The 19,068-nt window shown below is 46.3% G+C and overlaps 1 protein-coding gene across 1 annotated transcript in view; it reads right to left on the bottom strand.

Annotated features, from left to right (window-relative positions):
* Positions 1-3,154: 3,154 nt before the first annotated feature.
* SHD (Src homology 2 domain containing transforming protein D) overlaps positions 3,155-19,068 on the bottom strand; it is a 38,721-nt gene continuing 22,807 nt past the window's right edge. Inside the window, exons 5-7 of the mRNA XM_066635583.1 lie at positions 15,866-16,046; positions 11,685-11,804; positions 3,155-6,248 (exon numbers count right to left, since the gene is read on the bottom strand). Coding sequence (XP_066491680.1) covers positions 6,062-6,248; positions 11,685-11,804; positions 15,866-16,046 — 488 coding nt within the window. The 3' untranslated portion in view covers positions 3,155-6,061. The remainder of the gene's footprint in view (positions 6,249-11,684; positions 11,805-15,865; positions 16,047-19,068) is intronic.

Genomic DNA, 19,068 nt, shown 5'->3' with positions numbered 1-19,068 from the left:
GGCATCACAAGGGTTGGTGTCACTCCCATTAACTTTATCAATTTAAATACTATATAACAGTACAGGTCACCCAACAAATCAGTAACCAAAAAAAAGTGACCAATTTGATGACATTCACTCACTTGATGAATAAGAGTTCTAATATTAGATCTGATACATGGAAATAAGATAGCTCTTATTTCCATGTATCAGATCTAATATTAGAACTCTTATTCATCAAGTGAGTGAATGTCTCATACTAACACCTGATTGGTTCCCTGCTGTGTCATAACAGCACCTCATTGGCTCTTTTAAGTCAGTTTTGAGTTAAGAAAACTTTTCTGGTTATAACTTTTTCTGGTTATTTGTCCATAGCTTTTGACAGAAACACATGTGTGCCACTTAACAACAGGGATACAATCTCCAATTCCCATCATTAATCCATTTCTGCCCAATCCACAGGTACACATTTGTACACATGTGTACACATTTGATCCCTGTTGCGTGTATGCAACGTTGTGCGAAAATGGTTTAAGTGAACATTCCGCCCAATTTAGTGCCTTTGTTGTCTAGACAGACACTCCCTACCAGACACTAACTGGCTGCACAGGCTATTGGAGCTAGATTGCCTCATCTTTGATTAAGAGCCTCTTTGTTGTGTAAACAGACACTCTGCTGCAGGCTATGGGGACCTGACTGCCTCTTTGTTGTGCTTTGACCACCATCATATATGCGGTCTGTCATTAAGTGGAAGGTTGTTAAGTGGCACACACCTGTACAGATATTTCAACTTGGTTTGTTTTATTGCATTCTGCATGGAATTCTGCATCAAATTATTCTGCATCAAATTAAATTATATAAGTATTTTGAATAACTATTCAAAAATCCAAGAGTTCTCAATTTTGACCAGTAGTGGTGTCACACACACCCCTGATTGCATCACCCAGTACTGTCCACACCCTTGCACTCCCCTTCTGACACCACTGGATGAGAGACTAAGGCTGAGAAAGGGAAGGTTTGGCTTGCTGACAACTAGCCAGTGAGTCCAGTGTGGCAGAGGTAAGATTTGGACTAGGGGTTCTTGATCAATAACTCAGTTCCCTTGCATTCTTAAAGGCCTCTGCTCTTGTCCAACATAGTTACGATCACAACACAGAGGCTTTGCAGGAATCTAGTAGGCACCCTTTTGCCTTCCAGGAGGAACAGGCAAACAGATTATGAAGGGTTGGTGGGGGCAGGGGGAAGAGACCATGAAGCTGCATACCAGCCGCCAGACATAAAGTAAGTACCATCGCTTTTGAGGTTGCAGTCAAGGCACTCTTGGGTCTGCCATAATTCTGATCTCTGCATTTTTCACCTTGGAGTGACAGGAAATGCTATTGGCAGAATCTCTTGTTTCTATGGAGACAGGTATCCTCCAGGAGATGAGACTGGGATTGAGCCATGGTGAAGGGGGGCAGAGAGACACAGAGGTGAGACAGATGGCTGCTGTTTTATGGAAAGAAGTGCATTGGCACCACTTTGTCTTTCATACATGGTCCAGCACATGATGTTGCTCTTGCACACTGGCTCTAGTTGTGCAGTACTTGTTTCAGATGCCCAAAGAGGCCTGAGAACTATTCACATGACACGGCATCCATGCATGAATGCCCTCCCCTTCTGCTTCCTAAAAGTGGGTTGACCCCAATTTCTCCCTGGGGAATGTGCAGAAATAGGGAAAACAGAAAGGTTTTGAAGTTGTGGCATCATTTTTTCCTAAGAGTTTCCAGTCAGAACAGTGGTCCAGTTAGCTCAGAATTTGTCCTACCAATGGTAGTCAATTAGATTCCTCAGGGAGGTTCACAAGTAAGGCATGATGGGAATATCCCTAATCTGCTGTTAATCCCCAGCAAAGGAGAAAACGAAAGTCGCAGCATTGCACATCAAGGCTACAATTGACACCAGTGTACCATATCTTCATATTCATCTAATTTTCTAAAATCCTATTTGGGGAATGTTGCTGTGGCTGCATCCAGTGCTAGCAAGTTCCATTGAGCAGTTATGACCTGTCTGCAGAAAGTCTTCCTGTTGTTTGCCTTAAACTGCCTGTTATTCCCAATGGTTTTATAGAACTCTATCATCCTCTTCCCCTGCCCCTGAGCCCCGTCAGACATTTTACCAATAGGCAGAGATTAGACGATTGAAAATGGCATCCCCTTCTCAAATCTACTTCCCAAAGTGACTGTACTTTGTTAGTATCTGCACATCTGTTTTATCAGCCACCATCTTTGAAGAGGCATTCCCACCTATGTGCGAGAGGAGGTATGCCTCCTCTAAGATGGTACGTATGAATATCTTATGTTCTTATATTCTTAATATCACAGTAGATACCAGTTTGGAAGAGGCATTCTGTGGGGGAGGAGGATGCCTTTTCTAAGATGGTGCATTGTCACCTGCATTTTAAAAATCAGTATTAAAATTAATACTTTGGAATCTGTTGTTTGATTAATCAGGCCAGCTTTTCAGTTGATTAAAGTGCTTTTAAAATCAATCTAATTGATTTATTAACTTCCCTAACAGCCCAATCCTACCTAACCCCTGTGCAGCAATGCAGTGAGGCCAGTGTGGCTTCTGCTGCACCCTGCAGAGGACTCGCAGTTGCAGGAGGTCTCCTTGGGGTAAGCCTCAGCAAGCGCTATGGGGAAACTTGGACCTGCTCCAGCAACATCACTGGTGCAAGTCTGCATTGCTCCATGGAAGAGGATCAGCCCTGGGAAGGGGGTTAGGATTCAGTGTCGCTGAACCCATTCCCATCCTGGGCCTAATCAACCCATCCCCACCCCATCTCCTTCCCATTCCACCCCTCCCTGGCCCCATTCCACCCTCTACACTGAGCTTACCCACTCCAGCAGACTGCCCAACATCAGTTGGCATGTGTAGGTAGGCTTTGGCCTTCCTAGTGGCATGCCAGCTGCTTGCGCTGCTGCAAAGTGTTTTACTGCTGCTGTGCAGCAGCCTGCACCAGTGGAATGCATTTTCTGCCAGTGCTAGCACTCGTTAGAATCGGGCCATAGATCTTGCATCCATTCGTGGTAATGGACCCCCTGAAGCCCACCATGGACCTCTGGGTTCAGAACCCCTGCTCTAGGCAATGAAAGACACAAGAAACAAGGTCACAATGTTGTGAACTGTGGAGTTTAATGCAAACACAACATCATCATGATGTGTGAGAGGGAGGAAACACTGCACCAGCGCACAGGACACATGAAGGGAACAGTCCCACACACAGACGTCCAAGTAAACATGTGACAAAGATGGCGAGAACAGCTGGAAGAAGGGAAGGGAGACAACTATCAGGCCAGGGATAGTGAAGAATCAAGCCCAAAATTTGTATTAGGTCCTTGCATGGTTGATGCTGAATGAAGTGGCCCCAGATCTCCTCTGCCTCTTCTCTGGCACATGCAGTGCCAATGGAAGCTTCCATTTTCAACAAGGATGGTCTAGATTGAGTTGATGGCAAAAGCAAAGTGTAAAATCTTCCCTCCCCTCACACTAAGGCTCTGATCCAACTTGACCCCACCCCATAACTGCTGTTAAGTGCGTGTGCACACTGAGGGCCATATAATATGTTCAATGTCACACTTAGCAGGCTGACCCATTCATGAGGCCAACTGAGTTATTGACTCAGGCAGTCAGTAACCACCACTCTCCTGCCCATCTTGGCCACTCCCTCTTCTCCTCTTCCCACTTCCTTAATTTTAAAAAGAAGGGGAGAATGAGGTGGAAGAGGAAATGTGGAGGAGAGTAGTAGGCTAGAAGGGAAGGAGCAGCAGGTCGTTTGCCACTGAGGTGGCACTTGACACCCTGGCTTGGGTGCCAGTGCATCTTTGGTTGGTACTGATGTGGAGGCCCAGCCCACTTCCTCTGCCTCCTGCTCTGCCTGCTGCTTCTTCAGAACAGGCCGGATGGGACAAGTCTAGGCGTGAAAGTGGAAGCTCCCAGGATCTTGCCAGCCTTTTGAAAAACCAGAGGGCAGAAGACAGGGTGGTAATGGTGAGGGGCACTGTTGTGTTAGATCAGTGGTGTCCAAAGTTTTTGGCAGGAGGGCCACATCGTTTCTCTGACACTGTGTCGGGGGGCCGGGGCGGGGGAAGAATTAATTTACATTTAAAATTTGAATAAATTTACATAAGTTTACATAAATGAATATATTAAAGATGAACTTATATGAATGAATGAAGCTCTATAAAAGGCCTTGCACAAAGCAAGGCTGGCCTTTCCTTTGCTGCTGCTACTGCATCACAGACGTGAAACAACAAGCAGTGGAGGGAGCCCTCATCCCACAGCTCACGCGAGAGGTCAAACAGTCGTCCTCATGCTGAGAGCAGTTGCGTCGGGCCAGTGCGGACTCCAACAAATCTCTGGAGGGCCAGAGGCTCATTGGAGACTGGGGGCTCCCTGAGGGCCGCAAGTGGCCCCAGGGCCGGGGTTTGGGCAAATATAAGCAAATATAAGCAAAGTGGTAGCAGGCCAGAGGAAGTGGACAAGAGCAGGGCACAAGGGACTCTTGCCTGTCTGCCGCCCCCTCTGGCCACTGCTCAAAGTAGCTGCTTATGGCTGTGCTTGCCAGGCTGGTGCTCACTTGGCCCTTAAATAGAGAAAATGCATGTTCTGCCACCACAGTATTGCAAAATTGTGTACCCCTGCTCCATTTCATCAGATGCTGCCTTGCATTATGAGAACAACACATTGGGGGAGAGGAGAAATAGATAGGGAAAAATACTTCTGGTGTTTTTAGAAGAAAATACTTCTGTACCCAATTCACACAAAAGCTGGATTGGGTACTTTTTACTCCAGTGTGGACACTTCTGGGTGGAAATCAACAGCACTTCCAGGACTTGTCTTCTTCCCCCTACCCCAGTTGTATTTTATGCAAAACAAGGGTTGATTAAGAGGGATACTATGCATTGTGCAGGGGAGACTATACAAACTGCCCTCTGTTCAATCTTGATTAGCCAGGCTGTCCCCAGATAACTGAACACAGAGCTAAGGGGAAATAGCAACTATGGGGAGAAAGGGGTAAGTTGACCCAATCTGGAGCATTGGACAAGAGCTCTGTAAATCCAGATCAGAAAGATAAGCTGAGCAGATTATCTGAGGGGGGAGCTGTGGACTGCACATCTGTAGGGTAGGATATGTGTGCAGATAACAGAATATGCATGCCCTAGGGCAGTATGAGAGAGGGGACTTGGTCAGGAGTTTGAAATCTGGAATAAATCAGGATCAAATGAAGGGGGAACCTCAAATGTGAGGAGGATTGGTAACACTATGAAAGGCTAAGAGCCCAATCCTATCCATCTTTTCAATGATGGTGCAGCCATAATGCAGCCCTGAGGTAAGGGAACAAATGTTGCCATACCTTGAGGAGGCCTCTGTGACAGCCTCCCCACCACAGGATGCAGTGCATGCCCCACTGGCACGGCTACACCTGCACTGGAAAATTGGATAGGATTGGGCCCTCAATGCCTCTTCCCAACCTCCTTGCAAGACCCAGTTCCTCTACAGATGGAAAAAAGGAATATCATCGTTGCAAGAACTGAGCTGCTAGGGCAACCTGGTAGTATCTGCGCAAACCCACTATGAGGTCTGAACCCCTGGCTTATTCTGGAGCTCTTTGCAAAAGCTCTGCCCTTCCATCAGTTCAAACAGACAGGATAAACTTTGCAAGAAAAGAGCTGCCAGAGCATCCTAGAATGCTTCCTCAGTTCTTCAGCGAGCTGAGGGGAAAGAGTGGATAACCCCATAAGAGTCATTGCCTGCCTCTGGAGATGTTGCAAATGAGGAATGACAGCCTGGCAAGGGGGTGTCAGGTGGCAGATTGGCCGTTGGAAGCCAATTGGTACCATTATTGCTTGAAAACAGGAGAGCGCAACATTTGCTTCCCTCTATCAAAATGAGAACCCCAAAGGAACAGGAAAAGATTGTCTGTGAGTTATCCCAGCTAGACCTCTCCTGCAGTCCAGACAATCATCACATCCAGACAGTCTCTTTGGATCAAAAACTGCCCCTCTTTTTCCTTCATGGTCAGCAGCTGCAGTTTGCATTACAAAGTCTGAACAGCAACTGGGTAAAGCAAGGAGAGGTGCTCAGCACCCTTGATGGGTAACTCTTGGGCTGTGTAGTGATGGATGACTTCTGGGATGCTGTCAAAGGGAGCGCTGTTTTGGCCCAAAACATACTTGTTCTCCTTGGTCCGGGTGAACTTCATGTGCATGAATCCTTGGCTGCTTCTGAGGACAAAAGACAGGGTGGAGTCAGAGAGGCAGAGTGTCCCATGCTGTCCAAGCAAAACATCCAACATCTCAATACCTCTGATTTTATTTAACAGAGAAATACCCATCTCGCCAAGTTTTTTAGAGCCAAATCCTATGCATGTCTACTCAGAAGTAAGTCTCATTATAATCAATGGGACTTACTCCCAGGTAAGTCTGCTTGGGATTGCAGAAACTTTCACTCTAAGGGCGCAATCCTAACCAACTTTCCAGCACTGACATAGCTGCGCCAATGCGGTGTGCATTGCATCCTGCTGTGGGGAGGTAGTCAAGGAGGCCTCCTCAAGGTAAGGGCATGTTTGCTACCTTACCTTGGGGCTGCATTGTGGCTAGGTCAGTGATGATGGAAAGTTGGTTTGGATTGCACCCTAAGTTTCTCAGAGCAGGCAACTGTATTCTTGTGACTGTGTCAAGAGCTATGCATGTTTGCAGCATGTGATTCATATTCATAGCAACTAAGAGTGTAGTGTTCATGGATTTTGGTGGAAAGCGTAAAATAGCTGAAAAGTGCTTAGCAAAGGCAGAGCCCAGTGCTTTTCAAACTGGGGCATTACGATGCCCAGCCTGAGAGCCCTGGCCTCTGCCCCCTTAATGGGGGGGAAGGCAGTGATGCGATCCCAAGGATCTGCGGGGAGCCCTCCAGAGCACTCTGCAGGGCTCCCCACAGCTTGCACAAAGTGAAAATAGCTATTGTGACTCATGTCCAACCCACTTCCGCACTACCCAGATCCCAGCAGTAAGTAAGATGTATTTTTTAAAAGCCCCCCCCCCTGCCCCTGCAGTGGTGCGATCTTGGGGATCAAGTCATTGCCATTTTTCTCCGCTTCCTGAGGTTTACTCCTGAGAAGTTTGAGAACCCCTGGCAGAGCCTATTGCACTGATTTCCAGAGGCATTCAAGGAGCGCTTGCAAATCTGAGTGAAAATTACCAGCCCAAATTTCAGTGTCAGATAGAAAATAATATTGTCCAGGTTCTGTGTACTGAAGGAGCAGGGGAGAGAGATGATTACTGAGCTGTGAATCAGAACCACCCCAGTTTTGAATGTTGTCCCTGCCATTAATTCACAAGCTGGCAAATCTCAGGCAAGCCTCAGTCTTCCGACAGGGATAATGATACTTAACATACCTGGCAGGTTTATTGTATGAATTTGAACAAGCTAATGCAAGTGATACATTTTCCATCCTCAGAAAATGTTATATAATTGCTAAAAAAAGTCAGACATAAAAATTATAGCGGTATATAAATTGAAAAGCGGTATATAAATACTGTTATTATTATTATTATTATTATAGCACACGCGCTCTTTCACACACACACACACACACACACACTCAATGTGCTCTACAGTTCAAAATGAACCTTGCCAGCTGCCGTATGCAAGATTGAGGCCCAAATCCTAACTAACTTTCCCGCACAGACATAGCTGTGCCAATGGGGCATTTGCTGTATCCTGCAGTTGGGTGGCAGTCACTGAGGCCTCCTCAAGGTAACAGGATGTTTGTTCTCTTACAACATTGCTGGAAAGTTGGTTAGGATTTTACCCTAAAAGTTATAAATTACCCGGTGCCTTAAGCCCTGTTCAGTCATTCACAAAGCATGGTCAGCTGCAGGGGCTTTAGCAGATATCTGTATGGCTTTGTGGTTAGCATCTGAAGGTGCTGTGCCTGGTATGGTACCCATGTTTTACAAAATAGGACTTTAGTCTTTATGTGTATACATTGATATGCATATGCACTAATAAGGGGGTGCATCTGTCTCTCCTCAGACATGTAAGAGACCCAAGGAAGACACATGAAACCAGGGAGTAGCTACTCTCTAGCAGCAATTTTCAACCTTTTTCATCTCATGGCACTAAACTTTTCAGGGCACGCCATCAGTTTTTTGACAATTGGCAAGGCACACCACACTGCCGATGGGGTGCTCACATCTCCCATTGGCCTTATTAATAAATGACCCTTTCCCAAACTGCCACAGCACACCTGCAGAAAATCAGCACACTGGTTGAAAATCGCTGCTATAGAGCAGCAGTGTCAAACATCAGGCCTGTGTGCCGAATGTGCCCCTAGAAGCAATTTATCCTGTCCCTGTTCTAATTGGGCTCTCTCATATCTTGAAAATATGAACAAGATTTGCATATTTTCTCCTCTATCATTTGCAGCAAATGAGTTTCTATCTGAGAACAAACTGCTTATTTCTGGCCATCACCTGTTTAATGATGTCACTTCCAGCCCTCAGCAGACATCATGAATGCTGACTTCGGCTCTGTGCATGAAAGGAGTTTGATATCCCTGCTCTAGAGCACATGTGCTCATATGGCATTTGTTTGAAAAAACACCTCCCCCTCTCAAACCACAACCAACATCGCTTTATCAGCAACAGATACCAGCCTTGGTCAATAAGGAGAGTGGGAGTTTATGTAATAATGAGCCACATAATTCTGAGCTGGGCACAGAATTCTTCTGTGCCCAGGGATCTTGCATCTCCTGCTATCTGACAGAGGCTTTCTATGCCAGAGAGAGAGAGAGAGAGAGAGAGAGAGAGAGAGAGAAGATTGGTGGCTCAGGAAGGGAGGAGGCCAGGATTGGTGTGTGGTAGGAGCAGCTGTTGAAATGCCACAGGCCTAAGGCTGCAAGAAGGAGATGAAAGGCCAGATCATGGCAGCCGGATGTGTACTGGTGTGATCAAAACACCTGACACCTCAGAGGGGAAGGGGAGGGGTGCAAAGAAGCTTTGACCTTTTCATTAAAGGTTTTAATTCAGTTGATTTTCTATTTTTCTTCCTCCCTGCTGTGGTGTGTGAAGCAGGAATTTGCACTAGAAGAACAAGCCAAGGGGGGGGGGGGTGTTTAGATGCATCACCTTGAGCCTTGGTTATGCACATGGGTTTTGAGTGCTTGCACACCTCACACAGTGGTGGCAGCGCTTTTTGAAGGACTACCGTGGGGAGGCTCTGCCTCACCTGACTCCCTTGCCTCCCACTTTTTCTCTTCCTCTCTGTCACCCTCTTCCTTTTCTGATTCAGGGAATGAAAGGAGGAGGACCAGCAATGGATGCAAGTAGGGGGGTAGAGATGGATACTCTCCACCTCAATCTGCTGCCTGAGGCTTTAGTTTTGCCTTGTGGATGGCCTGGCCCTGCCATAGACATCCTCCAAATCCATGGCTTGCAACATTTATTAAAACTATATTTTTAAAACTCTGTCCTTTCTCAGCACATAACTTTTTATCCTCACAACAGCAGTAATCCAGTGAAATAAGCCAGGCTAAGAGAAAGTGGCTAGCTCAAGATCACCTAGTCAGCTGAGCGGGAATCCCCTTTTTCCCTTCCAAGTTGTGATTTTGTATATATCATACAGGCCAAGCAAACAAGTCCAATTCCAAAAACCTGGTAAAGGTCACAAGTTGTGATTGCATCCCCTCCTCCAGTCTAGGAATGTCTCCTGATTATGCAAAACAAGACTGCACCTCCAGAGGAAAAGGTCTATTGTTCTTTTGTTGTACTCTTAAGCACCTTATGCAGACTGCCCCTCCCCCAGAGTCAGGCTTTGCTGATAGCTGATTTCTGGACCCTTCCACCTTTCTTTCACCTGGGTGTATACTGAGCATGTGCACAGCTCTGGGATACTTCCGGTCAGTTTAGGTCAACTTCCAGGTCAAAGACAACTCTTATAAGAGAGAACTCAGAGCACATGTCGCTCTCTCTCTGATTGCCCTCCTGCAGGAGTGGTCCTACATGGGACTCTTCCTCCAACTGCCCCCCCCGGACAGGTAAATATATCTTGCGTCTAAACTCCCTTCCTTCTTCCCTATCTATTCCTCCCTTCTCCCCCATCTTTAGTCAGCAACTGGGTTTAGCAGATTAATGGAACCCCTAAATACTTCCCTACACCCTATCCGTTTCTGATTCCTTTTCAGATGCACCCAAATACATAGCACATGCAGCCACCACTAGCTAGGTACACTATACACAAGTACTAGACAATTCTCCATGTGTATTATGTTTACCTTTGTGTGTTTTTGCAATAAAAATATAATCCTTTGAAAGTTACCTTTCTCCCAGTCTCCTCATTAAGCTAGGCAAGGGATCTCTTTGCTTTATGCTGTCTTGTTATCCAGCCTATGGTCCCAAAAGTTTCCAAAAGGTTAATATACTAATTCCCCTAAACAAAACAGCCTTTTTGGTAACAGGATTCCCTGAGGCTGAGCTCATTACACCAAGCATCTTATCATGATGGCCTCAGAGCCAATGCCACCCACATGAAAGGACTGGATTTGTAGACATGTTGCTTATACATGTTGCACCATTGCTATGGCAATGGTGGCCCAGAGGCAGCTGTGATGAATATTTGATCAAAGTGATGTGCAGTTCAGAGACATGGATCTCTCTGGCTGGCTCTCTTGCTCTGGTGTCAGAGCTGATGATCAAATACCTATACTGGTGCAAGCAGGTGAGAGAAGGCTTGCTGACTTGCTCTGAGCTCTGCCTTCAGGGCGCAAAGGAACCCAGTTTCCTCACTTTTGTCCTTTGTTCTTCCATCTTGCATGACCTGAGATCAGCAGCATGGATGTAACTTGGCTCCTGCAGGGAGATTAGAGCTACAAGAGGCCAGGCAGAATCAGGGGAGATCTACATGGGAATCTATGATCAAAACCACTTTTTAATTCTAGGAGGATGGTCTGACTACGCCTGTCCAGCAGTGAGGAAAATACACTTTAGACATGCTCAAAGGCACACACTATTATTATTATTATTATTATTATTATTATTATTATTATTATTAAGGTCTCTGATGTTCTTCTGGCAGTGAGGTTGCCAGCTGTCAGCTATTTTACCTCCCCATATGGGACTTGTGCCTCCAGTTCAGCACTGGGTATTCCATGGCATAAACTGTGTACTTTTGTTACTTATTTCAACATGTATACTGCCTTTCAACCACAAGGTCTTCAACGGAGGGGACAGTGGACACTTTTTTAAAAATATTGACACCATACCTTGATTCACAGGTCTCCACCCACTGACCTCCCAAAACACACCAAGCCACCAAAACGTACCAGGTTGAACCCCTTAACCCACCAGTAAGGGCATGGGATGGTAATTCGGTGGCAGAGCTCCTGCGTGCATGCAGAAAGTCCCATGTTCTCTCAGTGGCAGCATCTACAGGTAGGGCTGGGAAGGATCCATCAGAAACCCTGGAGAACTACTGTACTGCCACTTGGAGTAGACAATACTGGGCTAAATGGAGCAATGGACTGAATCAGGATAAGGGATTATTGTGTCCAATACTTGTCAGGATCCAGCCCCTGGCTCTGCACACTGGCCAGAAATGGCCAAGACCATAATTTGGAAACCTACCAAAAAAAGAGGGGGAAATCGGGGGCAGGGGTGCCTCCTCACCTGAGGGAGAGGGAGTAGTCATTGCGGCTGGTCTCGCTGTTCCGTACCAGGTAACTGCCTTCCTTGCAGAGAGTCAGGAGGGCTTCGGCGTCAGCTCGGCTGATTGTGCCATGAAACCACCTGTGGGGAGGGGACAAAGGCCAGTCAGGATGACCTCTTTCACATACCTGTCCTTGCATTTATACGCTTGGAGCCACAGGGGCTCCAGCAGATCCCTCTGTCTTGCCTGAATAAGACCAGGCCTTCACTTTAGCCTGATGGTCCAACTGCAAACATGTTACTATATCTATTTCTTTGGATGTTTTTATCCCACCTTCCCACCTAAAAATAAACAACGAAAAGTATCTGGTGTGGCTAACACAATTGGCTAACATATCTGCTTGGGTCAGATGGCAGGCCTCTTTGGGGATGCAGTAGGAGCCCATCCCCTCCTATGGGCCCCTTAGGTTCACCCCATTGGCTGTCATGGAATTTGCAGTCAAAAAGTGCACTTTCAAAAACCAGAGTCACCATTACAAAGCTTAAAAGCACACATTTTAACTGCTGACAGTTTTGCAACAACCAATAAGGTCCTCCCAGGGGCTCTAGTTTAGAGGGCCCCTGGAAACAACCCCCATTAGTGGCTAGGAAGGGGAGGGAGGAAGAAACGCACATTTTCCTCCCACTCCTGCCAAGGACCAAGTTCTCTCAGGTGGTGATCCTGCCCCCTGAAGCATTGCAGGACAGGAAGGCAGGAGGCGGAGAAACTGACCCAGGTCGCACATGAAGAACCTGCCACCCAATCATCTCCCAGATCAGATGGGGGGAGGTAAGGAGAAGCTGAGCTGGGTAGTGTGTTCCATACAGGGTTCCATACAGCCTTGCAAGATAGACTCACTAATGTTCACAAATTCAATTTTTATTATTGTGATATTTCTATTCCACCTTTCCATTAGCACCATTCAGGTGACTAGCGAACCAGAAATACTGAGCAAAGCCATTGTGGAAGAAAATCAATGCCAAATGATTGTGACAAACACCAGACTCCTAATATTAACGTGTGGGAGGGGCATCTTAGCCTCTCCCCTCAATCCATCAGTTGAGGTTTTCTATAGTGGCAAAATGACAATTTACTGAATCCCATTCATATACCACTTTTTCAATAAGTTGGTCAATACGGCAGCTAATGAGAAAAATTACATGGACAGAAATCATTCTAGCATCAACCATTTCTAGGTGACATGACAGTGAAAGAAAGAAAGAAAGAAAGAAAGAAAGAAAGAAAGAAAGAAAGAAAGAAAGAAAGAAAGAAAGAAAGAAAGAAAGAAAGAAAGAAAGAAAGAAAGAAAGAAAGAAAGAAAGAAAGAAAGAAGAAAGTTTGCCATGTTAAGTGGGGGACATGTTTGGAAAACCTGAGTTCAGTGCCATGAGCCCTGACAGCGCTTGTTCTGGTTCCAAGTGTTGCAAATGCGCTGCAAATCACATCTACATGACAGCTCAGTTGTGGAATTATTTGGATCCTGTCCTGTCTAGGGCAAGTGAAGTACAGAGGTGAATACAGGGAGTAGGGAGGTTGAGGGAGGGGGTGAATCCTCAGACTTGAGCCAGCTAAGAGTGAAAGGATATGGGGAGGCTTGAAAAAGAGGTGATAAGATCTGGCGTATGCCATTGCCACTGGATTCACCCCCTCCCACAACCTTCCCCCTCCCACCCATTTTTGCTCTCTTCCCACCTCCTCCACTGCCTGACCTGTTCTGGAGGCTCCAGGGAGGTCTACTAATGGACAGGGAGGACTGCCACCTCTTTGCAGCAGCACTCCCAAAATGGCAGCTCCCAACTGCATTCTACTGTTGTAGAGCTGGCGCACGTTTGAGGAGACCCATTGTGGAGCGGGAGGCTTACAGAAGGCTAAAGGGATTTAAATCCCCTTTCCCTTCTGAAGCCTTCCAGTCCCCCCCTCCACTGGGTACAGCATGCTTGCTTGTTTGCAGTGTGGCTGCACCAGTGGGGGGAGGAGAATAGGACTGGGCCACAAGGCCACAAGTTTTGAGCCCTTATGGAAAGATATGCTTTAAAGTGCTTTGGACAATGCCTTCTGAACTGTCAGAAGCTGGAGACAGTACTGAACGAAGTCACATTTAAGCAAATCAAGCAAATGCTTGACTTGCATAACCTGTGTGCAAGGTTGCACAATCCATTTGTTCATGACATGGAATTTTATTTGCATTGGAGCTGAATTTTGATTGCATGTTTTAAAATGCAAAGGACATGCATCCTTCCAAAATGACAGCAGCATCTGGAGGTGGCTGAACCCCATTTTGCCCCCACCAGGCTATCAATGTGTGTGCCGAGTGCAATGTGGATGCTGGTGGATAGGCAAAAGCCATGACCCACCTGCCCACCACCAGGGATTCCACTGCATTAGCAGAAAAAGAGAGAGAGAGAGAGAGAGAGAGAGAGAGAGATCATGGCTGATTTCCTTAATTCATAGGCGCTCCCAGCAATTCTCTGGTCCTCCTTATACAATAAGACATGCCTGTGATACTGTAACTAAGACCCTCACTGTTTTGATTGCTTGCCTTGTACAGCCTTGTACAAAGAGCAGCCCTTTCCAATTCCAATTCTCTCTCCTAGAATGCCACAGAGGAAATTGAGACTGTTGGCACAAGGCCCTGCTCTCACCAATGCATTCAGAAAGAGCTTCCATTTGGAAACAAAAAGAAAGTGCAGCGAGATATCCAATGCTAGGAACACAGTTTTCCCTCTTAAAATGTACAACAAAAAAATCCATAACAAATCTGAGGAAGAGCTCTGTGTACTCCAAAAGTATGTACCACACTCTGAACCTTGATGCCCTCATATCTTGTTCTAATGTCCCTACCAATGAAATTCACGCCCCCCCCCAACTGTACCACCCTGAACAAGTGGAAGGTCTCCTCTGCCCTTAAACAACTCTACCTGCTCTGTTTGTGGAATGTGCTGTGTGGGTTTCTGATTACCTTTCCTTTGCTTCTGCCATGACTGTTACTGGCCAGGCATGCAAAAGATGATTTTGCCCTTGTACTGTTGTTTCCTGTCACAAGGTTCCTGTAATAAACTACCAGGATTTGCTGTTGTATGAGTGTAGTTAGTGCTGGCCTATCAATTAGGCCAACTGAAACTATCACCTCAGGCAGCAGATGGGTGGGGGAAGGCCCATCTCTGTTGACCTAAATGCCTCCACTGTTCCTCTTTCTCCTTCCACTCCCTGAACTGGAAAAGGAAGAGGGGGACAGAAAGGGAAATGTGGAAGGGAGGAGAGTGCTCAGCGGTGGGAGGAGCAGAGGCTGGCGCATCATTGGGAAGAGGGCAGCACTTAGCATTTCGCTCCAGGAGGTCTTGGGCCAGTCTTGTACATTTGTGGCTTCACTTGTTACTGGTTGTAGTCCCTCCCCAGTAAAAGGGACAACAGGTCCTTTCTATCAAAAACTTGAACCTTTGTCCCAGGGAAGTTTGGGATACACTAAAGTTAGTCTTCTTCCAAGGATCTCAGGGTGGTGTACAAGTTTTCACCAAACTTCATGCAGTTTGTCTTCACAACTATGGCACTGAGTCATGAGCCTACACTTGTAACACTGGCAGCGTCTGATCTCAGAAGCTAAGCAGAATCAGGCCTGGTTAGTACTTGGATGGGAGACTGCCTAGGAATACCAGGTGCTGTAGGCTTATACCATAGTCTTTTGAGACAAGGTTGCCAACCAACCAACGTAGGGCTGTGAAATCTGTCTTTCCTTGCAGCCATCTCCTTACTGGGGCCATGTTAATGATCCATACATCAGGAGGCAGCATTGCATGAGGCTTATGGGTAATAAAATGGCCACCACAAGAAGGTGGCTGCATCGAGGACATCCTGCAAAGAGCGACTGTGACACATGAGTGACATTTTATCTTTTTTAAAACTCTAAATTAAATGGAACCCCCCATTCATTGCCAGGGTGCATCTGTTCTCAGAATGAATGAAAATGGGTATGAATGAACCCCTTTCATATCTGGTTCCATTTGTTCCCAAAATCACATTGTACTGGCATCAGCAGACCATAGGATAGCTCTCTGAAAGTCTTTGGCATATGCTCTACACAGCTGTTGCTATGTAACACAGCTGGCTAACTCATTGTGTCAGTCCTTGCCTATCAAAGACTCTTCTCCAGGCCCCCAACACTTACGCCTGCTGATCAAGCGGCAGTGATGGGTCCACACACTCCGCAGCTGGGAGGCTGTGCTCAGGGCTGTGCGACCGGCTATACTTGGAATTCCCCACCAGGTGCTTTGGCTGGCACCAGCGTTCTTTGTGCCCAGAAGAGGAGGTCAAAGACGTCCGTTCCCACTCAGGTGTCTCAAACTGCACTGTGTAGGGAGGGAAGAGGAGAAGGGACGAAAGATTGATGGTGAGATTAGACACAAACAGATGACTGAAGAGTTCAGTCCAAGTCAGAGAACACCCAAGATGTTTAGGTGCCTGCAGCAGGAAATCCAAATTTACTCCCTCCGCCCAGATCAATATTTGGCTACTCTCTAAGGGCACCCTGACATCTGCTACAAAGACAGTTTTGCTGAATGTTTTTTTAAGCAGTATTTTACCTCCCCTGCAAGCATTATTTTCAACCTGCATATTGGAACAGTTGGGCCTGGTTGGGCCTGGTTTTCAACCTGCATATTGGCCCAACCTGCATATTGGGCCTGGTTGTAATATTTCTACACTGTTACAAAGATTTTTTTCCAACTTCTCTGAAAAATGAATGCAAAATAATGTTTCTCCTATCAAGCCACACCCATTGGAAACAAAGCAAATGAGAATGTCTATGGGTGCAATCCTAACCTCTTATGTCAGTACTTTCCCGCACTGACATAAGGGCAATGCAAGATCTGAGGTAAGGGAACAAACATTCCCTTACTTTGAGGAGGCCTCTGTGAGTGACACCCAACTGCAGGAAGCAGCACATGTCCCATTGGCTGGAAAGCACTGACATAAGGGGTTAGGATTGCGCCCTACATCATACGATGCAGTTGTTACCCCTGTGATGTTGCTACAATCATATTAGTCATACTTAACTATAAAGGGGGAATTCTGAGGCTGGGGTAGAGGAAGGCTGTGAGGAGGTGGAAGATAGATAGGGGTCAACAGTGCATGAGACATGCTATGCTAAGTAGCCACATGCAAGCCAGCTGTCATGAAAAATGGAAACTGTCATGGAAAATGCAACATCAGCAAGGAGGAAAAACCAAAAAAAGGAAAGATGAAAGAAAGAGAGAGAAGAACAGGAGCCAGAAGGAACACAAAGTGTCAAGACACAATGTTTGTGGTGGGGCGTAAGGATTTGCTGAAGCAATGCTAGTAAGACTTCAGAGGCTCCTCCACCTCAGCCCTCCAACGCTCAAGTGTGCAACTCTTGATTCCTGTTCTGAGTTCAAATACTGTCACATTCACCTCTTGTTTGTCTTGCCCATCAAAGTTTTATAAAGAACCTGCTATCTTCCATTATCCAGATGTGCTGGGTAATGGGTCCCGTTTTCCTGCACCCTGCTTCTTGAAGACCTCAGAGGCAGGGTGACCAGATGCCCCCTTTTTCCAGGACATGTACTCTTCTTTAGCCTCATGTCCTGGAAAATAACTTAAATGTCCTCCTTTTTCCTGTGAACAGGCCCCAGCAGGTAGCACATAGCATTCTTGTAATTAATAACTTATATGTAATAATAACCCCTGGGGGCTGGGGGATAAGAATAGGCCCTTAGCTGTACTTGTCATAAGAGGCAACTAAACAGCCACTGGGTAGATGGGACTCGTCAGCCTGGGAAGGCAGCTCATCTGAGAGAAGGAAAACTCTGATCCCAAACCTCCACTGCCTTGTGGCTACATCCAGTTATGGAAAAGGCTTCAGGAGTCAACCTCGAGGCAAAAACCGGAGCTGGAGTCCCTGAGGTAGTTCATGGCTGAACACAGTCACATTCTGGCAACTCCTGCAACGCCGCTGGAACCAACTGTACTGGCTTCTGCCTTTCCATTGGACCATTTCAGCAACATGGAAAGGGGGATTTGCTGCATGGGTAACAGTCTGTCCTCCATACCTACTTTACCCAGGCTTCACGCACTAGAGAGGACACTCTGTATCAGAACCACCACCACAGAGCGTGATACCATAGTCTTCTGAGACTGAAGGATGCCAACAACATGTAATAATATTTAATATAGTTTTAAATTAATAATAAGTAATATAGTGTTTAAATTAACCACATGAAATATACGTTTTTAGCTTTTATTTTGTCATGTTCTACATTTTTCTTGGATGTCCTACATTTTGAAGTGCCCTGTCCTCTTCTGCACTTATGACATCTGGTCACCCTGCTCAGAGGGCTCACATATGAATGCACATTCCTTTCCACCCATGTGGGCAGCAGATGCAATATGAGAGACACACATACTCCTCCATAGGAAGAATGTTCCCTAAAAAGAAGAAAAAAACCTGAACACACCATAAAAGTTGGCATAGATCTGGGTGATTTCAAACCACAGCTTTTTCCCAGAAACATGAGAACTAGTTGCTTTCAGAAGTGAATGCCGGGGTTTATAGAATGCCAAACGTCATACCAGTTTTTGCACATAGGTAGACATATCATCTCCCACTCACCAACAGGGGTCTTGCACTTCAATTAATACCCACTTCCATTAATATCCTTTCTTACAAATACTCTATGGGTCATAGACTATGGCTTTAACAATTGCATCACATATAGAAATTCAGCAGGTGTGACATGTCCCAAGGACAGAAATGTACTGATGGGAAAACCACACATTTGGAATGTCTGACTGTCATCTTAAAGCTTCTGTCTTTTAAAACAAACAAAACCCTGCCACAACCCCCCACCCCAAGCTGAAAGCCAGCAACTGTGGCTCCACAAAAGATTGCCACAGCTATGCCCCATGCCACTAAAGAGAAAGAATGGGGAGGAGATCTTCTGATAGAGAGAGGGTGGATTGGTGGCAAACTGGGAGGAGGGGAAGAGGTTAAGACAAGACATCACCTTCTGGATCTAGGGGTTCCTCTGTCCCTGTGAGTTGTCCCACCGGCGGTGGCCAGGGCAAACCTTTAGTCTCCTTAATGTCTACTGCAGTGGGAAGGGGTATTGTGGAGGAAGGGAAAGGATGGAAGAGAATGGGGAGGGGGAAGAGAGGAGCAAAGACCAAGGGGAGAAGAGTTCATGGAAAGGGGGAAGGTGGGAGGAAGAAAGAGGAAAAGAGGTAATGCAGAAGGAGAGAGGAGAAAGGGAGGAACAGTGGGAGGGAAAGGAAAAAAGAGGATTATGGGAAGGGGCAGTAGAGTAAATACAGGGGAGAAGATAGTGGCAAGAGCAAGATAGGTGAGGAGAAAGC

The sequence above is a fragment of the Tiliqua scincoides genome, chromosome 8, assembly GCF_035046505.1.
Source record: "Tiliqua scincoides isolate rTilSci1 chromosome 8, rTilSci1.hap2, whole genome shotgun sequence".
NCBI classification, from domain to species: Eukaryota; Metazoa; Chordata; class Lepidosauria; order Squamata; family Scincidae; genus Tiliqua; species Tiliqua scincoides.
Note: the sequence above shows the minus strand (reverse complement) of the source record. Positions and strands in the feature narration are given on the sequence as shown.